Source organism: Centrocercus urophasianus, unplaced genomic scaffold (genome assembly GCF_019232065.1).
Source record: "Centrocercus urophasianus isolate 14NV4802_14NV808 unplaced genomic scaffold, USGS_Curo_1.0 seq_26, whole genome shotgun sequence".
NCBI classification, from domain to species: Eukaryota; Metazoa; Chordata; class Aves; order Galliformes; family Phasianidae; genus Centrocercus; species Centrocercus urophasianus.
Window position 1 is genome coordinate 12,865,933 of NW_024884822.1, and position 23,425 is coordinate 12,889,357.

At 39.9% G+C, this 23,425-nt stretch overlaps 1 protein-coding gene across 1 annotated transcript in view; it reads left to right on the forward strand.

Annotated features, from left to right (window-relative positions):
• The window catches only part of TRPC7 (transient receptor potential cation channel subfamily C member 7), a 62,040-nt gene that overhangs the window by 27,036 nt on the left and 11,579 nt on the right, over positions 1 to 23,425 (forward strand). Inside the window, exons 4-7 of the mRNA XM_042826653.1 lie at positions 7,717 to 7,881; positions 11,548 to 11,764; positions 17,069 to 17,302; positions 19,122 to 19,386. Coding sequence (XP_042682587.1) covers positions 7,717 to 7,881; positions 11,548 to 11,764; positions 17,069 to 17,302; positions 19,122 to 19,386 — 881 coding nt within the window. The remainder of the gene's footprint in view (positions 1 to 7,716; positions 7,882 to 11,547; positions 11,765 to 17,068; positions 17,303 to 19,121; positions 19,387 to 23,425) is intronic.

The following is a 23,425-nucleotide window of genomic DNA, read 5'->3' on the forward strand; positions in this document are numbered from 1 at the left end:
GTTTCTCTTCTGTGTTCTCTCACAAGGGCTCTGTCAGAACCAGGTTACTTATCCCCAGGCTTGGTGTACTCCAGAAGAGCTTTGATATTTTAAAAGTTCATCTCCCCTGAAGCGGTGAGGCATTCTGTATCTCTGTAGCTGATTAGTAGCATGCTTACAAGGTATAAGGGTTAACTTCACTTTCTTGGGTGGGAAACTGCATGAGAGAGTATTTTCTTTAAACAGTTGAACAATCCCTATCAGAAATATAAACATGGTAGAGTTTTTCCCTATGTTTGACTTCAGTTCATCCAGGGTGTCATTTTCACTTGTGAGGTATAGGAACAGAAGCTGGGGCAGCTCTCCTTTGAATTCTTCCCTCAGACCTCCAGCCCTGAGGAAATGCAGCTTTTTTTGGTGTTCCACAACAAGAGCATTTAGTAGTGTGTATCACCTTTAGAGAACTCTTCCTATTTTCTGTTCTCATTTTTCTCCATGCTGCTCTGCCCTTTTTTATAACCCTTTAATATTGTCAGGAGAGTTGCATTTTTACACTTACCTTTAGATGTAAAGCTGTTGCTTCTCTGTAAGAAGTGACATTCGTTCCCTTCTTTCTCAATGTCAAAAATCATTGCGACTGTATTCTTTTAATTGCAAACCTTGAATGCCCCTCTCTGTTTTCTCAGTTAGCAGCTCATTTCATAACTTACAAAGCCAGAGCACCCCTCTCTTTCACGAGTTTTAATTAGATTAACAGTAAGACACACAAACTGAGTTTTAAAAAAAAATTAATAAGAGTTAAACAGAACACCAGATGGCTGTGTAAATCCTATTTAATGGAGAACTGGAACAGGAACTTTTCTCATAAATGTATTATTAATAATTAACATATGGAGGATGCTCCAAGCAGAATACTCGTGGCTATATTAGATTATAACTTTTTTCCTGCTTTGCTCACAGCTCTTGTCAACTGCTGCAGCAACCTCAGTTTCCCATTCATTTGCTATGAGGATGCAGTTTTGCCCTGTGCTGTGTCTTGTATGCCAGCTGCAGTCCAGGGAGCTCCTTGCTATTGCATGGGACCCCAGTGGCTGCATCCGTGAAGCAGGCAAAAGAATCAGCCCTTGCTGTCAAAGTCATGGGAAATCTTCCTACTGGCTCTTTCACCCTCTTTGAAACAGGGTGAAGGTTTGGAATTTCCCATGGGATAAATCCTAAAGTTCTCTATCCCTGTGCTCATAGTGTGCACAGATAATGGTTTAAGCAGGGCAAGGCTGTGTTTTACCATCTGAGCGTGAGGTCCAGGCAGGAGAACTTCTCATGAAAAAGGTTTTCAGGAAGTTGGCTTTTTGCTTTGCTTTTGTTTAACTCCGGTCATTTTTTTTCAACTGCTGAATTTCAGGAATAGCTAATTGAAGTCATTCGCTGATGGTTGGGGCCATAGCGGGGGCATGAGAAGTGTCTCTTGTCTCCATCACCAGAGCCAGCTGAAACTGTAAGAAGGAGATTTTGGTTTTATGTGACAGTAGAAATACCCTGGTCATCCTGGACTCTTACTTTCATCCATGTAATTTTCCCTGTACTTTTACTTGCGTTTTACAGATTTTTAAGTGATAGGGAAGGAGTTACTTTCCTTCCTTACGGAAACAATTTTATGTCTCTATTTCATTAGCAAGGTTCCTTCCTCCCACTAAATCTGTGGCTCTGATGATATCCATTTGCCCAGATGTTTTAATTTCTTTTCCAGGATGAATCTCATTTTGTTATTTCCTGCCCATAAATTCATCCTCTCAAGGCTCAAATGAATCATATCTCCATCCTGAGTGGTGTTTGCAATATTCCCAATTTACAGTAATATGCAGACTTAATTATTTTCATTTGCAAAGTGCCACAGGGTCTTAGATGTCCATGAAGACATTGATGAGAGAGCAGAGGAACGCATCAAATCTTTTTCATGTATTTCCATTATAGATAAAAGAATTTTAAAATTACCTTTATTAATATTAAAATTCTGTTAGAAAAGAACAATTAATATTGTGTGCTGTAAACCTGACCTTATGTGCCCCCAATTCTGGCTTCATTTATCTCCCCACATGCAGTTCACCTGCTAATGTCTTTGGGAAAGAAAGTCAGATGGGGATCAGTACAAACTCTCAAAATAAGAAGAGGATTCAGTATTTCAAATCGAAGGCAGTTTCTAAATCTTGTTCCAATTTGAGCATTTCCATGAGTAGTGACCCAAGCTGCACCTCTTCTATGCAGTATTCTTGTCACATATGCCTGTGGATATCCAGATTTAATAACTTTTTTGAACTGTCTACTTCATGGTGAGGGGACTTACCCTACAAGAGAGTCTCTCCATCAACTCTGGGAGTGAAACTCGCTGTGTTGGAGGTATTCGAATTTGAGCACTGTATCGGCAGTGTATCAATCTTTCCTTGTCATTTGGAAAAGAGTTGACTGGTTCTCTTGAGAGAAGAGGTTATAGCACTTTAAAACTGTGCCCACTGTGGTCGTTTTCTATATAGGTACCCAAGGGAATTTGTTCTTCGATAGCTTTTTTTTCTGGCGTGCTTTCGGATGAATAGGTAAATCAGGATTTCCATGTGGTTCTGATTCTGTACAGATATGAGAAACCTGGAATGCTGGAGGCTGGGACTTTCACTTCATTTGCTTGTCTGATAAATAGACTTATTTATGCATGTAAAACAAGAAACTTGGCATTAGCAACAAATCTCTTCATAAAACACCCAGGATATTGGAATATGGAACTGGAGATTCCTCAGAAACACCTCTGAACTTGTTACCCTTAGGGAAAAAAAAAAAACGTTTAGCACAAAAAAGAGTCCCTGCTCTTGAATAAAGGAGGTGAAATTGAACATAAACTATGGAGAGGTTTAAATTAAAGAATTTCTTTAAACACCACATTTTCTAGTTTTATACCTCAAATATAGCACTTAATTTTAAAAAGCATGGACTGAAAATATAAGTGAGAACAATAACAATGAAATCTTTCTCCATTGCTAAAAGGATTACTAACTTTGTGTTTTTCACTCGGCACTGAAGATTATTTCTGTCAGCAGGAGAATTGCAATTGAAATGGTCCTGGCAGCTTTATTTACACCATTATTTTTGTTTTCTATTAGACTAATTTGTTTTTATTTGGCTTTATTTTGTGTCTGTTTAATGTTTTCTGCCTAGTCAAACCCAGTTTCCATTTGCATTGCTCATTCTAATGGGACTACACTGTCTCCTCTGTAGCTGTGCACTGCACAGGTGCTTTGGGCCGTTATGCCAGCACTGGGCTGTCCTTCACTACCTTAGCTCTACTGCTTGTCAATTCTGCAGAGTGCCATCCCAATCCCATTAATGTGCTCACTGATTTAGCAGAGAGCAGAAAATCTATCCTAAATGTCATGCTTGTTTTTATAGGGCAGACTGAGTTGCATGAAAGGTGTGTGGTTGCAAACAGTAGCTATGTTAAGGTTTAAAGTGCTAAAAATCAGGATTTGGGATTAGGTAACTCGAGTTAATCAGCAAATGGATCCAGATACTGGGTTTCCATAATATTTATAATATGTGAATGTCTTGGGATTTGATGCGTGTATTTCCCCACTCTCAGATTGCTCTAATAAGTTTTCTTAGCTAAGAAGGTCCATGTAAGAGGTTTTCCAAGAGGCATATTTTATTACTAACACCATATTGACTGCTTTTATTGTATCTCTTTAAAGTAACTGTGACTGAAGCAGCACAATTAATTTTTATTTTGTTCTGATAGTTCTAGGTCATTTGGGCTCTGACTGCAAATAAAAACCTTCTCTCTTTACTCTAAGGTTTATACCTGTTTGACTTGATACCAGATCTAAATATACACTGAGGCAGTCATAAAAAAAAAAAAAAAAAAAAAAAATCATCTGCAGGATGAGTGAGATCCTCATGAATATTTGTGATACCATTAGACAGTCAAATGAACCCCAAGGAGAGAGGAAAAGCTGCAGCAATCCTCAGGGCAGGGATGTTGCCTTGCTTCGTGTTCTATCTGCAGCAACTGCAGCAGCCCACGTAGAGTTAGTTGATTTCCTATGGTCAGATCCCTTTGGTGTTATCTGCTGAGTTTTCTTTCACCCGAGTTGAACAGGGACTCATTAAATTATTTTTTGCTCTGAGGTGGAGGAATTGGGACTGGCTGATGTGCTTATCCCTGTAAGGCTATTCTGGTGCAAATGGTTTTTAAAAATGTGGCCTGTGGCCATGGGTAGCAGTTACAGGTAACTGAAGTGTGTCTCTCTGGCAAAGAGGATACCACCCCTTAGCATGGATATTTACATTGGAACTTCACTTATTATTTGTAATGAATAAATAAGATGGCAATGATGAGTCCAAGTAATTTCCAATCTGAGACTTTCTACAGCTTTACTTACTTTATCAGGCCCAATAAGGCCAACGAAGATCCCACCACATTTACCCTCTGACAATTTCATTTGTTGTAATTTAACAGCGCAAGTGTTGCAAAAAGCAAATTCTTTTTCCCACTCTGGATCATGAGATTAAGTTGTCCTCTCCTGCCTTAAGGTCTCTCATAACAATGTATTCAAAACTAAGCACTGTTTGCTCACTTCAAGGTTCAGAGAACACAGTGTAACATGAAAAGAAGGTTTATGCGTGTCTATATTGGCATTTTCTTCGACTGTGTGTTTCCTAGCAAGCTTCAGTAATTTTGTCCGAGTTACTTCATGCCCTGTTCTGCATTGGTGAAACAGCTCTGTAAGCGGAGGGGTCTTTTTTTTTACCAGATCAAAAACCTTTCACATATTTCTCAAAAAGATTTTCCAGGATTTCCAGGGGCAATGTGGAAAATTGTTGTCCAGTGCACTATCTAGAGTGATCTCTGAAACATCCCCTTCTTTTGGACTCTTTCAATTCTCACCAGAGGCTTTGAGGATGTTGTTTTCCATATTTTAAGTCAACTTTCACTGAGAGTTTACTCCTCTGTAGCACAGGTAGCTTTTGGAGCTATCAGTACTGTCGTGCCTTTCAGAAGCTCTCAAACATGCCACTTTATTATTTAAATAGTTTCTTCATGCTGGCAAGTAATTTTCTTTTTAAAGCCTTTTTAACTTAAAAATATACATGTACCCCATAGGTTGGAGAGGAGTGTTGTTTGCATGAATTAATAATAAAATATGCATAGCGTAAGGTAAAACCATGACCATCTTTTGGTCTGTGTGTGGTATGGGATCAGAAAAGCTGTTGCAGCCATTTCTGAATGTGGAAGCATTGCAAAGCATTTTCTGTGTTTATAATGCTAAGGAAAATATTAGTGCAATATCTAATTTGATGTCTGTGGCCATTCCCTCAGACAAGAGAAAGTTAAATAGTTCTTTCATGCCTTTGAAAATCTAAGATCAGTTTCTGATGTTTTGGGTTGAGAGAATGCTGATGTTGTCCAATGGTTGCTGTGTATTTCATTAACATATGACAAGTATATGTAATGAAAAACTGTACTGCTTTTTGTAAGCAAATAACAGATCAAAATCTGTTCACGCTCTTGTCTGTCTTATTCTGATTTTTTTCTTTATTTTTGTAAGAATCAGACTGAGATGATTACCATCAAAGCTTTATGCCACACCGTCATTCTTTATTGTCTTGTACAAAATACGTTATTCCCATGAATTTGGCTTTATGGCAATCCCTTCTCCGTTTCCCTGTATCTGTATTTTCATTCTAGCTGTTCCCAGACAGAGTGAAACAATGAACATGTTAAAATGTCTCGTGAATTCTCTGAAATGCCAACCAGCAGAAGTCTTTGACTGCCTGATTGCCAAGGGCAACTGGATCTCTTTGAATCAATTCTCCTAATATGTGAATGATGACGGGTGGGAGGAAGCCAGGAAGCCTGGCTGGTGCTTGGTCCTGTTGTTGCAGAAGTCTGCATCTCCACCACTGCATCTTTTCTTTCCATGAGCCATTAAAGCTGATGTTGATTTCATCTCATCTAAAAAAGGAAAAAGTGGAGAAAAAAAAAAAAAAAAAACTTATGAGGGGAATCAGTTCCTTCCATGGTTTACGGCTGTTTGCCAGAAGGGTAATTAGCCTGAGCAGTCTTTCACTGTAGTACTGTTGTTATTAGTTTAACCTTAAACTCTAAGTGCTTGTATGATTAGGACTGATGGTTTATATTATATCTTTTGAAAAAACTTTTTCTGGGAGGGAGAAGCAGCTTGAAAGCATAGCAAGTTGTTCATATTTCTAGGAAATATTCCTCAAGATGGAAGAGGCTAAAAGTACCTTCACCTTCAGATTCCTTCACCCCGAAAGGTTTAGTCACAAAAGATAGTTTTTCTTTCCTTTTCTTTTTCTTTTTGAGAAATGTAGCCTCCCTGCTGCCCCAAAGCCTAATTCATCTGAAGAAGTGTGTTTTAAATGGTTGCTAATGTGCTGTTAAAGATGGAATTGCACTATTCCACAGCCATCCCAATTACCAGACTACCATATTTCACTCTGTGCTAGCAATGAAGTGGGCATTAAAAATCACAGTAACCATTTTGTTATTGTACCATCGTCTAGAGAAAGGTCCATTATATGTTTGATGTGATCATTTTGTCAAAGACAATGAAGATCAAAGCACAGTAGGAACTTGTAGCGTCTGCTTTTCTCCTCTCTCTCTCTCTAGCCTTTCCCCTTCTGTCTACCTCCAGAAAATTCTGCTTTTTGAAATAGTGGAGGATTTTGCCTTTCCCTTCTCAGCATATTTAGTCACCCACCAAACCCGTAAATGAAACGTTCAGTTATCTGAATGCAATTAGCCACATATCTATTTTTCATCTTTTCTTTCAGTTATTTTGCCTTTTAATTATCTCTCTTTGTTATTAAAAACAGTCACATGCTAAATTCAATCACTCTGATGAACAATATGAAATAAAGAAGTTCAATCTTTTATAATAAAGCTCTTCTGTGGGATCCAGTGATGCTGTGATTTTTATTTTTTTTTTTCACCATTAAGAAATTGCCCTTTTCAGTTGTCTGTTGCTCACCTTTTCTTTTTCTCCTGAACAATAAACTGAAGAACCTCAGTTGTAAGATACAAAATTTTGTACTTTCTGTTCCAGAGCACTTCCTTCTGCTTCTAAATTTGTTGTTTCTCTGATGACTAAAGAAGGAGCCATCATTTTTGAAAGATAATCTGAGATAAAGCATTTAAAGTTGCTCACTGCAAAATACCAGCCAGACTTCTTACAGTTTACAGGAGAAGAACCATGCAGAATGGTTCACTTTGGGTCAATATGCAACAAATATAAACAGTATTACATTGGTGTTGTGTTGAGCTACTCCTTCAATGGCCTCCTATGGCTTTAGCCATTTATCAGAGATTTTTTTTTCAGCTTCTAGCATCAAAGTACCTCTCTGCTTCTTTTCTGTATCTCAGCTTGGACTGTCTGAACTACAGACCCTGGCCCCAAAGAAGTGCTTTGTCCTTACTGTTTACTGTAATGCATTGGGTTTTGGCCTGACAAAACCTTTATGTAGAGAGACGACCAGAACTGAAACTCATTCTGCCAGTAGGTGGGGACTTGGGGAGGTTAGTCTGCAGTTCTGTTTTTTGACACCAAAAGCTATGTTGGATGATAAAGACACATCCTTTGTTTTTCTGTTGGATGCATTCAGCAAATTGCTTGCCAAAAATCTCATTCTCTTCAGACGATGCTGCTAATATTCCTTTTCCTGTTTCTTTTACAGTTTGTTGCTCACCCTAACTGCCAGCAGCAGCTGCTCACCATGTGGTATGAAAACCTCTCAGGCTTACGACAGCAATCCATAGCTGTGAAATTCCTGGCTGTCTTTGGGGTTTCTATAGGCCTGCCCTTCCTTGCCATAGCCTACTGGATTGCTCCCTGCAGCAAGGTAAGGACTTCCAATAGTTCACGTTGCTTACTCTGATTCTTAGACTCCTATTCTTTTTTGGTAGTTGCTGTAAGTTCCTCACTTCTTCTGGACTCCTTTCTTCCCTTTTCTCCTTCTTTTTAATCTTGTATTTTCAGTTATAGCGAAGCATTACTGTGGCACGTGTACCTGAAACTGGCAAGACACGGAGGACAGCTTAGGGTTGCAGAGAAGGCTATAATTAATCAAACAATCTTTATGGTTTTGAGGGAAAAGATGATGAAATTTGGAAAATTTCCGTATTCCTAAATATGGCTGTGCTCTGTCTCAAAGCATCCAGTGGAGCAGGAGTGTTTTGCCAAGGCTTAGAGATCACAGGAGTAGGGCCAACCGCTGGCCTATGTACAAGCTTGAGCTCTGTAAGCAGACTTCCATCCTGATGGAGACAGCTCAAATGAGTGGAGATAAATAGATGTGTGGCTGACTGATAAATAGCTTTTTTTTCCACTACTCTTACTGAAGGAAAAAGAGGTGGCAAGGGAGAAATTTATTTCACGTTCAGCAACATCATCCTTACAAGGTAGACTGTTTAGACTGTTCTCAGCAAGAGGATTATCAAAGGTACTTAAGTCTGATAGAGATGACCCCTGGCACTGGTAATTTACTCTGTCTTGAAAGCAGCTTCTCATGTTTCATTTAAAAATCCAGCAAGGAATTGTCTAAATTTGCCAAACCCAAGAAATTATAGATCTGTGGGTGGATGTTAAGGAAACACTGTAAGTTAAAAGATTTATCTGTAAGTAAAACTAGACAAACCTTTTGAAAACAGTCTTCCAGGGCATCCAAGATGATAAAACATTTTTAAGGCTTACAGTCCTACAAAACAAGTACTTTCTCTTTGAGTGCTTGAGAATGCAACTTCATTTTGTTTAGATAGGTATCAACATGTGAGCCCGTAGATCTTATGAATACTGGCCAAGACTCCAGAGCTCCCCATGGAGAAGTGCATGTGAAACCAGGGCTGTGCTGCGGTTGGTTTGGGTTAGGTGACAGTGGGAATTCATGTGGAGGTGATGTTGACTCCTTTGTGTCAGAACTCAGTCTAGCAGGGATTTATGAAGCTGTTCAATTTTCTTCACCTCTGTTGAATGTGCTGAGAGCTGGCACACCGGTCAACAGCAATGTTTTTGGTGTATTCCCAGAACTGCAGGCTTTGTGTTTGAATGCATAAGTAGGTGGGGGAAAAGGTTAGACTAGAAATAAGCAGAGAATTTAAATGAAAAACGTAAAACCAACTGAGCAAAAACTCACTCAAAACCTTGAAATAAATTGTAGGAAAAAGAAGAAATAACTGAGAAAGGTATTTGGTCTTTAAATTCATGAGGTAGGCATATTAAAATTTAAAATAATAAAAAAATTGAAATATGGAACAGCACAATTTTCCCTTAAATTTTCTTTTTTGTGTGTGATTATTTTGTTACACAAAATCTTTTGTGCATTCCCATTTTTCAATGTCCTGTTTTTGTAGGTTTTTTTTTTTTTTTTTTTTTTTTTTTTTCTGAAAGAGAGAATCTAGCCTTCTATCCTAAAGTCAAATTGGAAGTTATTTCAAGAATTGTCTTTCAACAAATGGTTTTCCCTCAGTCAGAACAATGCCGTCTTGACTTTTGTTTTCTCTGGATGTTTTCCTCTGCAGTTAAGCTATGTTTTCTACAATATGTGTCATGCTTCTGCTACGAGCGTAGTACTGAGAATAGAGAAGACCTTTCCTTTTTTGCAGTTTCTATCTTTATTAGTTCCTATCTCATGGAATTAAGATTAATTTGCATTTGGAAAACTGTTTAACTCTCACCCCTTATATACTTTCTTTTTTACCTGTCTGTAGGCTTTATTATTTTCCTATGATGCACATAAGATTTCAAGTCATGAAATGAGATATTCTCTTAAGAATGAAGCTTTGTATTGGCACACTGTCAGCATTTCTGTCATCCTAACAGCAGCAGTCAGGCATTTCCCTGCAGTCTGCATGTGATGTAAGATGAAATTTTGATTTAATAAAGAAGTTGATACATTCAAGAATGACACACCTGGAGTTCAGCAGTATCGCGGTGCATGGAAAAGATATCTTAATGTCATAGTGCATTATGCTGAGTGGAGGAATTGCTTTAATCTCAAGTCTCTATTTTTCTGAGTTCCTACAGACAAGAGAAAATGTCTAATTTTTCAAAAACAATTCAGGCTTCAGAAGAAAGTGCTTCTTTTAGTGAATTGAGAGTGGGAATGGGCTGTGCATAGGCTGCAAATGCACTTAGAATCTATATTCACAGCTGTTAAAATTTGCTCTTTAAAAGCTCTTCCAGGCTGATCACATAAAGAAATAATTGAGGTGGTTACTGTATGGGATATCTACACTGGAAACATAAGGTGGTCTGCTGCAAGTGTGAATCTAGTCAACACCTGCCATAAATACCTGCTGAGAGCTAACATGCACCACACAAGGTTTTGAAGCAGATGGGTGAACCACTGTCATCAGTGTTGGGATTGTTTTTAATTAATTTCATTTAATCAGGAGACCTCCCGCATCTGCCATAACATTCCTAGCAAAGAGTAAGGAAACTTGGACTTTGAGTCAGGGCAATATTCACTTTCCTAAACACATATTTATGTATCTTGGTAAGAAGTAAACTTGCTAATAAGAGCTCTTGAATAGAATAGGTTGTGTTAGAAAGACTTTCTGATGCTTAGAAACATACAAATTTTCCAATAATTGATGGCATAGACAGAATGGAATATCCTGGTTTTGACACTTTAAAATCTCAAGAAGAGGTCATAAACAGGCTCTATTTATGTTTATGTTAGACCTGAATAGCCCTGCTTTTAAAGAGTCCTTTTGCTGCAATAGCAAGAGACTTGCATTCCATTGAAAAGCTCTTTAACTAAGGCAGTTGATGGAGCTAAATAAGGAAACATAGAATTTCTCACTTTAGTCCTTTTTCACGTTTCTTATGAGATGTTATGAGCAAGAAAGTAGATATTAAGAAAATTTTGAGGATGTCCTGTTATTGAGAGAAATTAATCAGTGTGTAATACACTGCAAAAAAAAAATCCCATGTGCTTTGAGGTTGTTCTGGAAAGCCAATGTACAGTGTGGCACTTGCACTGCTGTGTATTGACATCTCCCTGGAATAATGGTTACTACAAAAAATGAAAAAAGTGTTAATTAAACTGATTAGGAAGAAAGCTTTTTTTTAAAAAAAAAAAAAAAAGAATAGAAGAAATACTGGTTTTAATGGAGAGGTCTTGGCTCAGATCATGGCTGCGCTTATTCTTGGCTTATTTCATTGGGATAAATCCATATGTTCTAGGGGGTGAATCTACAGGTTTTGTGCTAATTTTAAGAGAAGACTTTCATATAAAGGTACATGAAGACTATTACAAAGGAATCTTCAAATGAAATGACATTTCCTACACATTGCTAATGAACCAAAAATTCAGAATTAATAAAAGATTCTAATATATTACTGCTTAGGATCTTGTAAAGAAGAGAAGTGGGTACGTTGTTAGGTTTAATTTCATTTTCTGCTTACTACATAGGAGGGTTAGATAACATATGTGGGTGAATGGGAGAAACGATACTGACATGCACAGAAGAAGGCAAAAAATCTCATCTTGTGTGTTTCATTTCAGTTGGGACGGACCCTCCGAAGTCCTTTCATGAAGTTTGTGGCACACGCTGTTTCTTTCACAATCTTCCTTGGACTGTTAGTAGTGAACGCTTCGGATCGGTTTGAAGGAGTAAAAAATCTTCCCAACGAAACCATCACAGATCATCCCAAACAAATATTTAGAGTCAAAACAACTCAGTTCTCGTGGACAGAATTGCTGATCATGAAGTGGGTATTGGGTAAGCAGAAACAAACCATTTAAAGTCCTTGAGGGAAATTAAAACTTAACTAACGTAGCATGGTAGGCAGGGATATCACAAAGGGGGGGAGGGGAGGAGAAATAATTTAAAAAAAAGATGAAGTTAAATTTCAGGCTGATTAAGGTATTCTGATTAAAACATAATCAGAAAAGACTTTTATTTTGGTTTTGAAAACATTGAGTAGTTCTCAGCAAATTCCAACTTTGCTGTTTTTTCCATTTTCTGGAGTAATTTCCAGAAGCTGTGTGTTTGCTGGGGTTTCTTTAATCACTGAATCTTAAAGAATGTAGTATTCTATGCAGTCACAGTAACTTACAGCTTCTCTGAGTAGGGAAAAAAGTGTCCCCTTTGGGACATGAACAACCAGCCTCTTTTATTACCTTGTTTACCTCATCTGTGAATTGGGTGTGTGTTGCTGTTTGCTTCTTGGAAAAGAACTCTGAGATCAGGTGATGAAAGTTGTTGGATAAATAAGAGCTGGATTTCATCAAGTTCGTAGTATGAAACTGCTACTGGTGGGATAACTTTTTAAAAAAGAAATGAAGTTGCCTAAAATTTATAAAGCACAGATTCATTTGGATGAACCCTTTGAGTGCAAAACTGTGTCACATGCACAAGTTAAACTGTGTGGGGATTTTTTAGCAGATTCAGATGTATTACTTTTGCTGGCACAACTTATTCCTGGCAGGTCAGCTTCTTTGAACCACTAATCTCAACAAACTCAGAAAGATTTATTGGGAAATTGATCTTATCGACTCTGCAGAATCTTTATCTACCTCTCCTGTATTTATTTTTACTTTTCACCAGGATTTTTATTATTTTCTTGCAGTAGGACAAACAACGTCATGCTTCTATAAGTACTGATGGCATTAAATCCCTCTGAAAAATAGAATAGGGCTGCTCTATCTGATGACTTCCCGACCGCCATTTCTTTGTTCCCTGTCCCCACAGTAAGTGAACTCCCATACAGGATATTAGACAAGGAAAAAAGCCTGAATAGATGCCAGACTGGATAGAGTAAGAGATATTTATAAAATGATATTAAAGCAGTTGGACAAGATGATTAGATTTTAGCCTAGGTATTCTTTTCTCATAGGCAGAAGGTATCTGCCTGCCTGGAGAGTTCCTGAGAGATGAAGAAGAAAACGTTTCATTTAAAAGCAAAGGTTTTCACTTTCCTGGGAGAAGGAAAGTGATTCATTGTACAGATTTCTGAATATAATGAGATTTTCTAATGACTGCCTACATCAGCACTGACAGTCTTCTCCAGCCATTTTGTCTGTCTGCCTACAGTAGAGCTTCAAATAATGTTTCAGCTATACTAATGTGAAATTTCAGTGCGTGTAGACTGTGGGCAGCTGGTCTGGGGCTTTGGAATTTATTGGGCCACGTATGGACTACCAACTTTATCAACTGTCAATGTGTAGAGATCATGTTGGATGCTCAGTTGTTGAGTGCAAGAATTTTGTAGATATTGCAAGTATATATCTAGAAGTGTAAATATAATTAAATGTAATGCTATAGCCAAATATTACAGGCAAAGACGGCAAGAAATGCTTTCTAAAGACAGAAATGTAAATAGATAGTAAGTATATGCTGAAGTGTGGTAAATCTCTTATGTACTAAATATACATGGCTGTATTTAATCTTGCTTGGCAATGTCTGCGGCTGCTCTCTCCAGTCTCAAAAGCATTGATGATTACCTACATTTCAATTCATAACACGATCAAAAACTGAAATCTTATTTATTCTTAGTTTTAAAGCACATTCGTCCGGTTTTTGTACCTTCTATTTTCTTATTCATACTATGGCAGCAATGATGAATGCTGATGACACCTTACTTGTTTCAACTATAGCAGACTGTTTTTGAGTAATTAGTTTACAGGTCCCTGATCTTGATTCTGTTGGAGGGGGAGGAAATTGGCTAAGTTACCTGGTTGTCAACAAAAATATTGCAACAGATGTTCAGAATAGCGTTATTTGAGAATAATGTGACACTTTAACATGGCATATTGTGGCCAAGAGTGAGTAAAACCTGTGATAACACCGCCTGCAAATAATCTCACTGGAGGTATGAAAATTGATAAATATATATATATACTTTGTTTTTTAAGGAAAAACTACTGGTGCAAGAACGACAGGCTGCTGTTAGACAAAAAGATCCCATTGCCATATCTAGCTCCCAGCTGTTTGTAAGGGAGGCGAGTAGTGGAGTAAACTAAGTGGAGACAACAACTTTCAGCCAGGCAAGCACTTTATTCCCCTCCAAAATCCATACCAGAGAGGCTCTATTTGTCCATTAGCCTGCAGTTCTGAAATGGCTGTAAAGGATTACCAGATCAGTCAGGTAGTGTTAGTAGCCCATTCAATGTCCTTGTGAAGAGCCAGATAAGCAATAGCATTTTTAGATGGGAAAATACTGTTTTGTTCTCACTCCTCTTGGTTACAAATGAGCATTCAAGAGCTGCTGATGGCAAACTCAGTGCAGAGAAATACAGTGATGTTCTCATACAAGAACTTGCCACTTGGCCTTAGAGTGCTGGGCACTGCACATTAGACTCATACACCTCAGGTGTTTGTGCCCCTTGCCTATCTTTTACCCTGCATCCGGATCTTCTCACCTCTTGCATGAGGAAGGCTGGGATTTTCTATGTGAGAAACGTGCCCCAAATGCTCACTAAAAGTAGGGAGGTTCTATTTAGAGAGACAATTTCCCCCTTGTGAAAGCAGCAGAGCAAGCAGTGGAACTCTGGGTGGGCACAATCTGAGCACAACCTTCCTGCAGCCTTTGAGAAGGCTCAAACTAGGTTCTCCAACATCAGCTGTTCATGATTTATGTATCAGGACAGTGGATATAAAAATCTGACAAACTGTTCCTTTTCGTGCACAGGTGGTGAACAGCACGCCTTGTGTATTTCCATTTTTCTCCTAACCAGGCTGTGCGTGTAGCTTGGTTCTCCTTCCCCTCCTGGAACCAGGAGTACCCATCAAGGTGACATTTCCAATTATCCTCACTGTGGGACAGCAGGCACCTCCAGGAACTGGGAAGCAGAAGCTGCTCATAACCACCTCTCCATCATCAAATTCATGGAACTCACGTCTCCCAGAGCCACCAAGGGCCTCAGAAATATTGCAATGAAATGCTGTTATACTCAGGGAAATCTAGCTTGGCCTCACTGCATGACACATCTCTGTTCAACATCCCATCTTAAGTTCCATCCCCTCAATTTTATCTACATTTTCTCTCCTCTGTATTTTTATGTTAGAAGATTTGAATACTCTCCCACAATGTACAAATAATTAGCCAGCAGTACTGACCACGTAATTACTGTAACTTTTCTACTTGTTCTGAATAGACATTTTTCTGTATGTATGGATAAAAAATGACTGCCACGTAGTTGGCAAAAAAGAACAATGTAAATTATAGGCCAACAGTGTGATACTTTCACAGAGCGATTCTAATTTTAGTCAGTCTACTCAGTTTTAGACGTGTCTTACTACATTAATCTGTGACTTAGGTATATTAAGTGACCGAGATTAGAAATAAATTTGAGTAGGAGAGTTAATATTTAAACCAGGAAAGACATTTTATGGGCATCAGTGAAGAAGTGCTGTGTTTGGCAATGACGTGCACGCAATATTTCCTGAAGTACTTTTTATACGATGTGCGCACATAATGTGTAGCCTAATGTCTCATGCCTATCAGTTTGAGAATTTTTTTTTTTTTTTTGAGCCAGAAATGTGCTCTTTTAATATTTCATCCTTACTCCAGAACAGTTCCCGAGAAACCAATTCTTTCACTTTCTGCCCCAGGCTATTTATTATTAAATCTCACCACGGTAAATGATGGCTTGCGATGAAGTTCCTGCTTTCACTCAGCCAAGAACCTGTGGACACTGTTGCCTCCCCCTGGCTTTGCTGTGCACTCAGCAGGCCACAGTCTTTCTTCCAGGATAGATCTATGTGAAACATAACCTGTGTCGTGGTACAGCTCCTGGGTTCTGCCTGGAGGTCCCAGTGCTACAGAGGTTGCAAGCTGGTGGTGCCTGAAATAGAGATAGCTTAGCTTTCCTTTGTCTTCCAAACCCTTACGAGCGCTCAAAGACGGATGGCATCTGTTCTTCATCTTGTCAGTCTCACACTGACTAATTTCTTTCCCTATAACTGACTTCTGACTGCTCCTCTTGGGACCGTGTGTGCTTCCAGGAGTCTCTGAAGTAGCTGAGCAAATGCATTTAGATGCCACACCACAAGAACTTCCAGCAAAGAAGATGAAGAGTTCATATAAAGGACATGGTTGCAGGAGGCTGCATGGAAATTGGTCGGCCCTGCTTGTGCTTGATTAAATGTGAATTTTGCTGCTGCTATGGAAACAGGATTGCAGGAAATATTTATAATTACCAGTGGGTAAAATATTCCAACATTTTATCTGTTCTGAAACATTTTGGCCTTGGAGTCCTGCTACGACTGAATATTGAACAAGCTGGTGAATCTGACCTGAGCTGTCGGCTCCAGTTCACCCAGTGAAATCATCCCCTTTCCGCAGCACTCCCCAGTACAACGTGGATGTCAAAATCCTTGAATTCTCTGGCTTTTAGATTTAGGTGTTTCTCTGGTGTTTAGATTTACTGTAAGTCTACTCTTAGAAAGATCCTAAATTCAGGATAAAGTCAGGATTTGCAAAGTGGTAAAGCAGGCTTTAATGTCTGGAAATTCATTATTTGGTATATAAAACTTAATGAAAAGGGCGATGCAAGGACGAAACTTGTTTTTCTTTTTCTCTGATCAGACTACGTTTACTGCTAGGTCAGATTTCCTTTCACAAAGCTATTTCCATTCTTAAAATGCTCCCAAGCTCTGCATTAAAGGAGGAGAAAAACCCCAGCAGAGTAAGTAGTCAGCCAAGCTTAGCAAGAAGATTTTGAAGAAAGGAAATGTGCCTTTTTTTTTTTTTTTTCCACAAGTAGATCAGCTGTAGGATTTTATAACATCCTCAGTATTTGTGAACTGTGCTTTCACAGATGTCAGCAGAAATCTGTTCTATCAGTGATTAATCTGGTGAAATTTTGAGATGTTAGCGTTGTTTGTGCAAAGGAGTATACCAGCTTAAACATGTAATCATTTTAAAGGAAAGCTGACATTAAGTGTTCTCTTGAGGAAGTCAGTTTAACTGAAGAGTTACTTGCTTCAACCTTAGAAGCCACTGGTAGCTGGGGAATGGGTCTGTCTGAATGCAAAAAGTGCCTTTGTCTGCTGGTTAAATATGCTGTGGCCTCTCTGTAGGCATGATATGGTCAGAGTGTAAGGAGATCTGGGAAGAGGGCCCACGAGAGTACGTGGTACATCTCTGGAACCTTCTGGACTTTGGGATGCTGTCCATCTTTGTGGCGTCGTTCACTGCCAGGTTCATGGCTTTCCTCAAAGCGACCGAAGCACAACAGTACGTCGATCAGTACGTTCAAGATGATGACCTCAGTAACGTCACCCTTCCCCCTGAAGTTGCTTACTTTACTTACGGTAAGATGCTTTTGGCTATCTAATGCTTCTTATTCTTTCAAGCTGTTGTATGCTAGTGCTGAAAGTACCTTCCTTTTTGTGATATTTATGAAAGTTATTTTCAAATTAAAATCATCCTTCTGAGATTTACCCATTCCAGCCATTTTCATAAGCAGCCAAAAAGAACTGAGATCTGACCCTCGTCGAGTCTCTGATTTTGCTCTGAGGCTTAGCTCAATCACTTCCTGAAAAATAGCTTGAGCAACAAATTACTGGGACCTGGGAGGATATAATTTAAATTGTAGATGATGAACCCACTTCATTTTTCAAATGCAAGAGGAGGGACATGTGAACCAGTGTGAGATCTGGAGCTGCGTTTTTAACTGGTGGTGTGCTGTGCATCTGTTACATCCAGTGCCTGTGTAATAGACGTACAAATAGAAATCACACCCATACACTGCTCCATCTCCAAGAGAACACCTTTATTTCTGAGATCCTATGTGGCTTATAAATGCTAACGTTTGGAAGTGCAAGCAATAGCATAGCTTTGGTTAACATTATTTCTGATGTTTTTTCTTTGATATTCACAAACAGAGCTTTACACTCCCATATAGTGGCTGGACTTGTTGTGTGCCTCTGTAAGCTTGAGATATAACCTTAGATAAAATCTATGGGGACTTTGCTTATGGAAGGCTGCAAGGTCTGTGGGTGTGAGCACAGTGGAGCACCCTTTGCTCACTAGGCTTGCAAGGCAATGTTCTAGAAATGAGCTTGGACCAGAGGGGCAGATCTGGGCTGGCAGTCTTCATTCACAGTAGACTTACACCATGTGGCACCAGGGACACGTGCCCTGAGACCACAGCCATGGACATGCTCAGCCTCCTGCTTGCCTCTCTGAAGATAAGCTTCCCTCCCGCTGCTCCAACAAGAAAGAGGAACTCATGCTGTGGTTTTGCTCTCCCTGGTTTGCTGGTGACCCACATAAAGTGAATTCATGATATAGAAGTGTACAGGGTCCAGAACAGAATGTCACAAGCAGATCCTGTGAATTCTTTCATCTGCTGCTTTTCCTTGGTACAAATTACTGGAAATAATGCTGAAGTTTACTGCTGTGTCCTTAGAGATGTCACTTGTTTTGGCTCTGAGTCAATACTTGCATCAAGAAGCTCACTGATGCAGTGACACTTACAAGCTACATTAACATAAATGATCAATTTTTAGTAAACAAACAATGCATAACTGATATAAAAAAGATATTTTTTAAAGTAGAAATATTAGAGTGGCTATGTTGCCAAAGTTGGTCTCAATTTAAAGATAACACAACAATGATACGTTTAGTGACTGTACCTGCTTTATCTGAACAAATTCAAGCTTCCTTGTCTAAAGTTACGGAGAGAGATCTCAGCCTCCCTATTGTTTCTCTTCCATGTATTGACATAGTGCCATGTATCCAGCTGGAGTTATAGCCAGTTATATCTGCTCTGTTGTGATTTTGGTTTTCAGTCTCAGGGGCATCAGCTGGAAAAAGGACAGCACAGTTGATGCTGCAATAGGAAATCAAAACTCCCAAACTTTTTTTTAAAGTCTTTTATCTGTTGTGTGACTGGTAAATCTCAGTGACTCGCTCATTTCTCATCATTTCCATGTCAAAAATGAAACTATTTCTTGCCCATCCTTGTAAAGAATGCTGAAGACTTCAGTGACCAGTTGTTCCAAGCCCTTTTTTTCCCTTAACTCCTGGCCAGAATCAAGATGAAGCCCTAAAAAGGAATCATTTATCATCATAACATCCACCTGCCACTTTTCATTACTAATGTCTAATGTCCATGTATTGTTTTAGCCAGGAACAAGTGGCTTCCCTCGGATCCTCAGATCATTTCAGAAGGACTGTATGCAATAGCTGTGGTACTCAGCTTCTCCCGCATTGCTTACATTCTTCCAGCCAACGAAAGCTTTGGGCCCCTGCAGATCTCTTTGGGAAGGACTGTGAAGGATATCTTCAAGTTCATGGTCATCTTCATCATGGTGTTCCTGGCCTTCATGATTGGAATGTTCAACCTTTACTCTTACTACCTTGGTGCAAAATACAACCCTGCATTCACAACGTGAGTACTTAAGGAAAAAAGGGCTGCTCTTGTAGGGCTCTGTTCATTCTGGTTTATTGCTGCTGCTAACTCTGTCCAGGTAGCTGGGATGCTGCTGAAAATTCTTCAGCTGTTAGGAGGGTGCTTGGCTAAAAGCAGAGAGGTGTCTGCACAGTGGGTGATTCCATATGCAAACAAAAGTCCATCTCTGCAGCGTACCTTTGTGTTCTCTATTCTTCCTGTGATTCCACCAAACCTAAACTCCCTTCCTCTTAGCTGCTCCCTCCCTACTTCTTGCTGGGCTTCCCACAGTGGGGGCTTTCCATTCCACACACCCACCTGTGAGGGAAGAAGAAAGCTTGGTGTGATGCTTTCCCCCTGCTGTGATCTGACATCAAGGCAGTCTCACCACACTTGTAAAGCCTGAGATGAGGAGCAGACAGCAGCTGGCGTTGGATGTGTCATTTCTCTAATGTATCATACAGCTAGCCTCAGCTCGTAGCTCCCCTAAGAGAAATGACCTTATTGGCATCATTTCTGCTCTATGAGTGGCTGTGTCCTTCCAAAGGCAGGAGCCAGTCTTACTACACTGCTCTCTTGTGCAGCACATACTTTGTCCCACAACGTTTAAATTTTCTGATTGAACCAAATGTGCCTTCTGAACCTTTCTGTAACTCAGGACACACACTAATGGAAGGATTTATGAGGGCAGATGCAATTACATTTATCTGTGCTTGGTAGTAAGAGAGAAGAAAATTGAGTGTGGGATGTGACTTGGTTCCTGTTGGAAGAGAAGATGTCCTTGAAGCACAAGAGTTAATGTGAAGTTGAGTCGATGCTGTCCCTGACTGCAGCAGTTGTGGTGTCCCCCAGGCACGTTGTCAGAGCACCCGTTACAGATTCCAGTCTCTGATGCAAAAGTGATAACTGTCCAATTAACACACACAGCACAAGTGGATCTCTGGGTCTTTTGATGGAAATAATGAGCAAACATTGCCTGGAATGGTGACTGCTCACCAGAGGAAAGATTGCTTGAATGCCTGAGGACTGTCTGAGCTGAGAAGAGTCCTGTCAAAAGGCACTGCTTGTCCTCCTTAATGTCAGCCTTGTGATCACTGATCCTGGAGGGACTTCATGGAGTTACAAAGCAAATTTTCCATGAAAATGAATTTTCCTTTTAATAGTTTGGAAAAGACTTAAAATAAGCCTGATTTTCCTCTGATTATATAAACATGCAGAAGCGTTAAAGGATGATGAGTGAAAATGAGCCCTTCATCGCACAAAACAAAGAGTGTAAATTAACATTCATCCTCAAAATCCTTCTCAGATGTCTTATTCAACAAACCAGAAACCTGCAGTCCCACACAGTTTTGGCAAGCTAGGAATGGTACATTGGCAAAGGGGCTAACCCTCACGACATTTCCCTGTTTGCTTTTCTTGAGCAGCCTGTGAACCATCCTGAGCATGGTGCTTTCCTGCTGCCATTCACTTATTTGTGACAAGGGGGGAAGTCTCAATGTGTTGTCAGAATTTGCCCAGGCGAAGAGAAATGCTCACTTTGCTGAACTCGTAAGCATTTTGTGATTTCACTGACTTCTCTGAATGCACCTCATAGCAGACGTCGCAAATTCCAATGCGTGAAATTTTACAGAAATTAAATTTCCTGCTCAAAACGATGGCTGTTTTACTATGGAACCTGAGTTGGATATCACTTGGCTAATTGTGACAGAAGAAAAAACCTGCTGGATTTGCACGTTAATCAGACTGGCCGGTTCCAAAGGGCACTGAATTGACAGCTCCCTCTGAACATCGCAGTGGATATCCCCAGTGATACCCTCACAGACAAGGAGCTGCTCACGGAAATAACATTGGATTTCAAACAACCACAGCTCCCCAGGACAGTGTGTAGGAAGAGAAAAAAAAATGAATATTTGTCCAGGTATCACTGAGAGGGATTTGAATGCTTACATCTAATAATAATCCATGAATGCTGGTGTAGCTTGCACTTTTGGAATCCCCTTCATTTTGCTTTCTGCAGAGCAGGCACACAGCACCCCGGTGGCCTCTGAACCATGTTATCATGCAGTTTCTGTCAGTTTTTCAATTTTAATGCTCTTGATGCAAAGGAAATGAAAATGCAGCGTGCTTTTCCTCACCATGTTGAACACTGGGATTATTTAGCTAACTGTGGTATACTTCCAAATTTTTCTTTTTCAGTTCTTCAGTGCTGAAAAGTTGACAGCTTTCAGGACTCTTGCGGCCGACCCCAGCACTGTTTATGTGTTTATTGTATGCTGTGTACAGAACACAGCTCTCCAAGCAGCCTGTAATTATGAACATGCTATGCAAACAAAATTGAAATGGAGGCAAGACTGATTGTGTTCGTCTTGCTTTTTGCATCGCAAATCAGGCTGAAGGCTGCAGCATGAGGGTTTCTGTCTGCTTCTCCCCAAGGGGAACTGTGACTCACTGCTCAGTGCCAATGTTACTTAAAGGCTTGGAGGCTTTTTTCTTCTTATTTTGCTCTGTCAAAATATGATATTTTTGTGGATTATATTGACTGCATTGCTTTTCTGGCAATGTTAAAGCTTTCTACCAATCAATTTAAGGAAATAACTCAGTCTGAAAGGATGCCTTAAGCTTTCTTAAAGGGGAGGATACAAGACTGACATGAAATCATGTCCTCGCTGTGATCTTTTTTGATGAACAGCACACAGCTGCTTAGAGAAGCAAGGAAAATCTGAAACTAGATGATTGCCTGTGGTCTGTTTTCTTCCTTAATGCAAAATCTTTGTTTAACTTCATCAAGACTGCCTATTGAAGCAAAATTCTTTCTGCTCCCGCTACAATTGCTGGCCCTTCTGCAGTGAGGAGAGCACAGCATACCCATGCCAGCAAGCAGCACCACTCAATTTGTCCCTGCCAGCTCCCCCTGCTCTCCGGAGTGGTTAAGATGGACAGGACTCTTGATCTCTTCCCTCATTTGTTTACCTTTGGGAAGGATAAAGCACTCTGTGTCTTTGCAGGAGGGGGCAAACAGCATAGTTGATGCTGACGAGACACATCAACATCTTGGAAATTTCAAAAAGTTTGCTCCAGCTGTCCTCATCTTGTGTTTTAGTGAGACACTTTCAAAAAGAAAAGAATATGTTCCCTGTGACCTGTGCCAAATCTTTTGCAAATTGGGAGTAGTGAGAGGGGAGGAACCATCCAAGTTTGGTACAGGCTGCCCAGAAAAGCTGTGGATTCCCCATTCCCCAGGCTGGAGAGCTGTTAGTTGGCAACCCTGCCCATGGCTGGGGGCTTGGATCTTTAAGGTCTCCACCAACGTAAGCCATTCTGTGTTTCTCTGATGCAGCCTCATCAGAAGGTGGGGATGATCTGAAGGGACCAGGTCCCTTCAGAATCATTTCCTCAACAAGTGAGAGTGCTGTGTCTGTCTGTAGGCATTGTTGAGCGTTGTGTTGGGATGCCAATTCTCCTGCCACCCTCTTGCTCCCATACCCATTCTTCTTCCACTTGATGCTAGGATTAAGGACTTTAGACATTTGCAGAGGAGCACGAATGGCTGTGCTGGAGCCCTCAGCTTCTCGGGGTGGCCAGGGCCAGCCAGTAATTTACTTTTCAAGGAGAACCTGACACCTCTCCAGAACAAAGGTTAATGCTTAAACTGCAGAAAAGGAGCGGAATTGACATGTTGTATTAAAAACCACCGGCAGGGTGGAAAACTAAGGGAACCTTTCCAAATTAAAAAAGGGAGGTTAATAGCAGGGTGCAGCTGGGATCCAGGCTGGTGGTTACGGTTTTTATTAGCTTGATAAGTGACTGATGACAGGTTTCAAAGCCAGTGGTTTTTGGTGTTGTACAAGTTCTTTAACTAGAAATACAATGTCTAATAGAATAGGAGCTAAGCAGATTTCTAACATAAAAGTGAAGGATATCTGACATATTAATGTCAGCTGTCCTTTGCTGCGTGTGATGGGAGGAGATGAGAGCAGAGTGAGGAGAGGAAATACCCTCCAAGTAGAAAAGAAGTGGTGCTTTTTTGCAGCAGTCATAG